This window comes from Acanthochromis polyacanthus, chromosome 13 (assembly GCF_021347895.1).
Source record: "Acanthochromis polyacanthus isolate Apoly-LR-REF ecotype Palm Island chromosome 13, KAUST_Apoly_ChrSc, whole genome shotgun sequence".
Classification (NCBI taxonomy): Eukaryota; Metazoa; Chordata; class Actinopteri; family Pomacentridae; genus Acanthochromis; species Acanthochromis polyacanthus.
Window position 1 is genome coordinate 28,384,753 of NC_067125.1, and position 6,000 is coordinate 28,390,752.

The 6,000-nt window shown below is 40.7% G+C and overlaps 1 protein-coding gene across 2 annotated transcripts in view; it reads right to left on the reverse strand.

The window, feature by feature from the left end:
- The window catches only part of fndc3a (fibronectin type III domain containing 3A), a 53,409-nt gene extending 47,620 nt beyond the window's left edge, over positions 1 to 5,789 (reverse strand). The window contains exons 1-2 of one of the 2 annotated variants that reach the window (XM_022189099.2): positions 5,338 to 5,789; positions 675 to 815 (exon numbers count right to left, since the gene is read on the reverse strand). In XM_022189099.2, coding sequence (XP_022044791.2) covers positions 675 to 785 — 111 coding nt within the window. In that variant the 5' untranslated portion in view covers positions 786 to 815; positions 5,338 to 5,789. Of the gene's footprint in view, positions 1 to 674; positions 819 to 5,337 lie in introns of both variants that reach the window. The other variant, XM_022189100.2, reaches the window with a different exon arrangement.
- Between the last annotated feature and the right edge of the window lie 211 nt (positions 5,790 to 6,000).

A 6,000-nucleotide genomic window follows, 5' to 3' on the forward strand; every position in this document is an offset into this window, starting at 1 on the left:
TGATTATTCCTTTTATTTACTAAGTTAAGGCTAAAGGTCAACATAAAATAAATGCATATAAATTTCAACTAATTCATTCATTCATGTACATGAAGGGTTCAAACATCTCTTGGAGTTATTATTGTCTTGACGCACATGGCACTGACATACAAGCCTCTGTTGGACTACATCCAGTCAAATATCATATTAGTGCTTCCCTGCTGTGCTGGTCAAACTATACACCGTGTCCCTGCCTTGAGCACCTCAGTCAGCACTAAACTGTCGGTAAACCAGCTAAAATTTCGCAGTTTCACCAAAGAAGTTCATTTATGTAGTGCTTGTTCGGGGCAGCACTATTCCTGGCTGTGTGAAGCACTCCAGTGTTTTGCATACAACAGTACAAATATTTCTGACAAGCACTTTTAAAAAAAAAAAAAAAAAAGAGGCCTACCCATGCAATTATAACTGTTTTTCCACATGGCAGACTTAACTGCATGGGGTCAAAGGCACAAAAGTTCAACAACTGCACACACCAACAACAGACAAAATAAGTCAGAGGCACTGTTTCAAGCAAATCCCCTCAACTGTAATTACAAGGCAGTTCGCTAGAAGTCCATTTGGACATAACAGACTTAATGCAGTGAGTGTGACTAATAGCAGAGAGACATGAGAGGGAAAAAGGGGTCTGAATGTACCTGCTGGGGGCCCTCCCCGTTGACCATGGCTGGGGGTGGTGGTGAGGCCAGGATTGGGAGTTCAGGGCTGAGAAGCTGGCCAGACTCCAGAGGTGGCGTGTGGTCTGCCATGTCTCCCTCATTCACACCAGTGAAGAGGTACTGCTGCAACAAAGACACAGAGATCAATGGAAACGTACAGAGTAAACCACAAAGGTTCTTGGCGTCATCGTCTTGAGAAGCCATTCAACCTGTGCTGATAACTACATTTACCCAGAATGTACACAGAATGCTGCTTCTCCCTCCCTTCTGTTAGTCTACATTGTGAGTGCATCATTACTTAAATTTATAGTCAGAAAATGTGCACTGTTGAATTCCAGGAAAAATTATGGTTCACTACGTTTACTCTGATTACAGTGTAAACTGTAATGGTTTTTTTTCTGCTGGTATGCAGAGCATAACTAAAATGCAGCATTCTTATAAGCAACTAAGAAGCATAAATAGTGGAAAAAAATAGCTAGATGGCATGTTTTATACATGTGGATGTTCACATCATGCAGCAACTACCAGATGAGGTTGTGCTAGAAGAGCTGGAGACCAGATTACAGGATGCAGCTCATTCATTGAAAAGAAAGCAGCTCAGTGGCACATACAACCGAAACAATTCCCAAGATTCCTCCTGTTGGCCTGAACATACAAAAATGGGATAAAACAAAATGAGCATACAGCCTTTCTAGACTGTTATTGAACCAAACAAACCAAGTTGTATTGCAGGGTCTGTGAAAAGCATTATAGGCCATTTTTAGGCCATGTAATGACACCCAGTACTGGTCCTACGTAGTTTAGCTACAATGAGTGCAACGTCAATGACAGCTGCCAGATGCCGGCTCCGAGCAATCTCATGATTCTGGTCAAGAAATGTGAATTTCTGTCAAAAAAATATGCAGTCAGTTATGTTTTTGGTAAGCTAATAAGGCTTCAACTACTAAATTTGGGGCCTTCATTAAGAGTCTTGTTGGTCATTTTGAAAATCATTGCTCTATAAATAAGATGCGAGGGCTTTTCAGAGCTCTGATGTCTGCAGTGTGGCCACTGACTGACAGTGATGATTGACAGCTCGCTTGACTGTGGCCCTCCCTGGTTCTCGAACTCCAGCTGAGTCAGATTTCTGAAGCCTTTGTTATTTTTCAACAGCCATGCAGCTCTGTTTCTTAAATAAGTTACACCAATAAGACCTACCCAGGATGCTCTTATGCAATATTCTGATACGGTTAATATTTGGAGCTACTTGATTACAATACCTGACCTGTAAGCACACGGTGGTTAAATTATGTAATGTTAACTCAAGGGAGTTTGTGTTTCCAACAACCCTGTGCTTGCTTTAATTAAAGAAAAACTGTTTATTCTTCCACATTTGAAAGGTTCTATCTCCATTTGGCAAAGATCTGATCCTAAATTGCAGCTTTGGCCTTCAAATCTTTGGTACAAAACGGCAGTCATATTTATCACTACAAAATATCTCACAGCATCTCTTAAGCACTTTGGTTTAATTTCAAATCAACAGAACAGAAGGACAAATGCTGAGTTCAAAAAGTTGTTGTAAATATTTGGATATAAAACTTGAGCAACAGTAGAGACACATCTGTTAACCTTGACTGCAGGCAGATTGCTTTAATTACAACATTAAGGTCGATGGTTAGTGATTGACAATTAAGCCTTCTCTAGTGGACAAGGCATCAAATATGAGGCAAATAGCCCATAAATGCAAAACATAATGACAAGCTGAGCGGTACTGAGCGGCTATTTGATGCACATCGTAATTAATTTCCAAACACATCCATTGTTTTCCACTGCCAGGAACATGCTGGACTCTAATGAAAGACATTTTCTGATGCTCACCAGCGAACAGCCAGGTCAGGCCAGCTGTTGCAGCCAATCTTAACAAGCCTGATCCCACACCAAAGACAGGGTTTATCAGATGCAATTATTTAAACAGAATACAAATCTGCATGTCGGTAAAAGTCACTGGAAACTCCAGTTTCAGCTGCTGCATTACCTATTAGTATCCACTCCTGCTTGGTTTCCCACACATGGAACTTCTATACAAAACCATAAAATGAAATGGCAAAACATGACCCCAAGTTACACTCCAAAAGAAGTTTGCCTGAAGTGGTTTACGATATCAGAAATAAACTAAAAAAAAAAAACATGTGCTCTCTCTCTCTCTCTCTCTCAGTATCTGTGTCAGCTTTCAGAAAGGTGATGCAAACTGAGTTAATGCGATAGCAACAATTACTCAAAGTGAAACTGCAATGTGGTTACTGGTAAGCCGCTGTTCTGTCTTATTAAAAGTTCTGCCTACATCCAAAATTTAAATATTTTTTTTAATGATAAGCCAAAATATAAACGCACCTGCATGATGTGTAACAAATAAGAAAGACATGAGAGAAAAGCTACATCTACAGAAAAAACATCCTGTTAAATTCACCCATCTGCAACTGGATTAAAATGACACGTCATGTCACAGAGTGAAAGGAAAATACAATAGTGTAATGTACTGTGCATGACATCTGTCAGCTGGCAGTTAACTTGCTGAGCGTACATACAGCTCTGTATAGTGTTTATGCAATGTCTGAGAAGGAAGGAGCACGTGAGAAAAGGAAATTGGAAATGATTACAGAAAATTGTTAAGCCCTTCATTGAAAGACAGTTTCTCAATTGTCTCCTCCTCTAGTACAGAGAATAGAGTCAAGTAGACAGTGCTGTCCAGTCTCCTATCACATCCTTCAAATAACAAACACAAATAGGCAAAAGCTGACAACGGAGCTATATTATGCCTCCTAAATTGTAGCAATCAACAAACAAATCAACCAAGCTGGATTGTACATACACTCATGTGAAGTCAAACCCTATGAGAGTATCTAGAAAAACACAGTTTCTCAATAAACACTGCAATGAAACAAGAATAAAAAGTCAAAGTACCATATTAGGGACTGGCCACTCATGAAAAAAAAGTCCAAAGATTACATGGCAAACAAAAATTCCATCAATACCGACAGAACAGCATGAGAGAAATGTAACATGTGTCCTTGAACCTAATTACTCTCTGGCGCATGCGTCCCTAAACCTCACAGTGATCTGGCTTATCTGTTAGCTTTAGTCCCTCCCCTCCTTAAGCTTAAATAACAAAGTCAGTTTACAGTGTGATGGTCAATGAACTGGGCTCGAGAGAACTAATGCTTTAACAGAGGGCTGACATGAAAAAGTCATATTACTGTCAGGTACTAGCAGTATGACCAGATTCTAGATAAAGGCCAGACTATTTCTGAGCTCCCTTAGGCCTCTGAGTCAATCATTACAATGAACTGGCATATTACTCAAGACATTTTCAAGTAAATTTACATTAAATGTAAGGCTCACAATAGCTACCTGGAGGTCAGGAAAAAGAGAAGCATGAAAGGGGAATCCCTGATGACTGGCCCTTATCTTCTTTGCATTTCCACTCGACCACCCACCTTTCACACGTTGGGTGAAGTCAACAGTGGCAGGAAAGAAAGATCTCATAGTTCATTGTGCATTTTTCCAAAATTATGTCATTTAATTGGGGTGAGTGTGTAATTGTGAGGTTTTCTGTATAATCCAGTTACTAAATACTTCCATGAGTGACATGTTGCCTGCACTACAATATAAAAAGAGTGTTGGTACTTTCCCCTTCTTTGCTCTTATGCTTTTCTCTGAGAATAGACATGGTTATACAAGTTTCAGAAATAATCAAGAATGCCCACAGACTCCTTTTAACTCGCACCCAGTGAAAAACACCAGCTGATCCAAATATTAAATTCCTGTTTTGGCTGCATCACACTAAAGCCTTTCCTGTTGCAGCACAATAAACACAATTTTAATATCTGCATTGTGGTCACATCTGTTGTTGCCTTCACTGTGCAGCATATTTGTTTGTGGCTAAGGGAGCAGTGACAAGGACAGAGCAGCTGTTTTTCGGTTACAGTTTTGGCCACTCGGGGTGGGGGAAAAAACGGTGAATTGATAGAATAATTGTGTGTCCCGCCTAGCTAGGTTTGTAGCATAAAAAAAACGTTAAGAATTAGATAAAGGCCCAGAGAAAAAATGTAACAGTAGTGAGAAGCCAGGCCTCGAGTGTACTTTTTTTGCAGTCAGGGTTTAACAGAAATGAAAATGTATTAGAGCTTTGGACGTTAACGCGGATGTTTAGCTATAGCACTTGCAGAAATGATTTTAAATGGCAGACATCTGCACACAGTGGAACAGCTGGACAGCCAATAAATGCATGTGACTTAGCCTTATCGTTGCCCATTTAAATAACCCTATTTCAGGTTTATTTGACATTATTCCTACCACCAAACCAACAGCCACAGACTCGTTATATTTAACACTATTAACGCTAAAGCCTGCGTTTAGTAACAATGCTTCTTATTTGCTAGCTTCGTTAACCAGGTTAGCTATCTTGCACCCGAGACAATTGTTTACTCTGGCTACAGGTGTGTGTTCGAAGGGTTGCCTCACAGATGTTTGCTATCCAACTGCAACGTTGCAGTCGACGTACTCACGGGGTTACAAGTAATTTCGAGTTAATTTGCAGTTAACACACGGTCAGACAATACAAGTGAGTTATTACCAACAGCTCAGTTCAGCTAACGTTACTCACTCAGTCAGTTGGCACAGCAGCAGCAGTCTGGACCGACACGCCGATGCACAGTGATGATTCCTCCGCAGGTCTTCCCGGGAAAAAAAAGCCTAATGTCAGCAAGCTCCAACGATCGTCTACTTTCTGTAACACCCGAGACTGATAACTCGCTAGCTACCCAGATAAACACAAGACAAGGCAAAATGTGACATACTAGCGTTAGCTACCTAATGCTACCTAGCCAATAGTTAGCAGGATGATGTGCTTTTCTCGTAATAGGAGCCCAGATGGCTTGTATTAACTACACCTCAAGCAGATCGAAGTAACTAGCGAGCAACAGCAGAGACTCTAAGTATCAATAATGTGAGCCTAACTGCCAGTTTTATCGAGATAACTTTCCATCCAACCCTGTTCCTCGCATAAAAGGCAGGAATTTCGCCATCGCTTACAGGGCTTAGTGCGCATGCGTATTACAGCAACACACACGTCGGATCCCAAATCCAAGATAGCGAAGATACACGTTTTTAAAAAATGAAACGTGGTTTGTTTTGCTCGTGTCGTGGACGCAGCGATAATACAGTGCTGTTGTAATGATGCTAATTTGCGCACCTACATTTTTCACGACTCAATGAAAACCTTATGGCTGACGTGTCTACGGCCGGTTCGTCCACCAAATCACTTGCA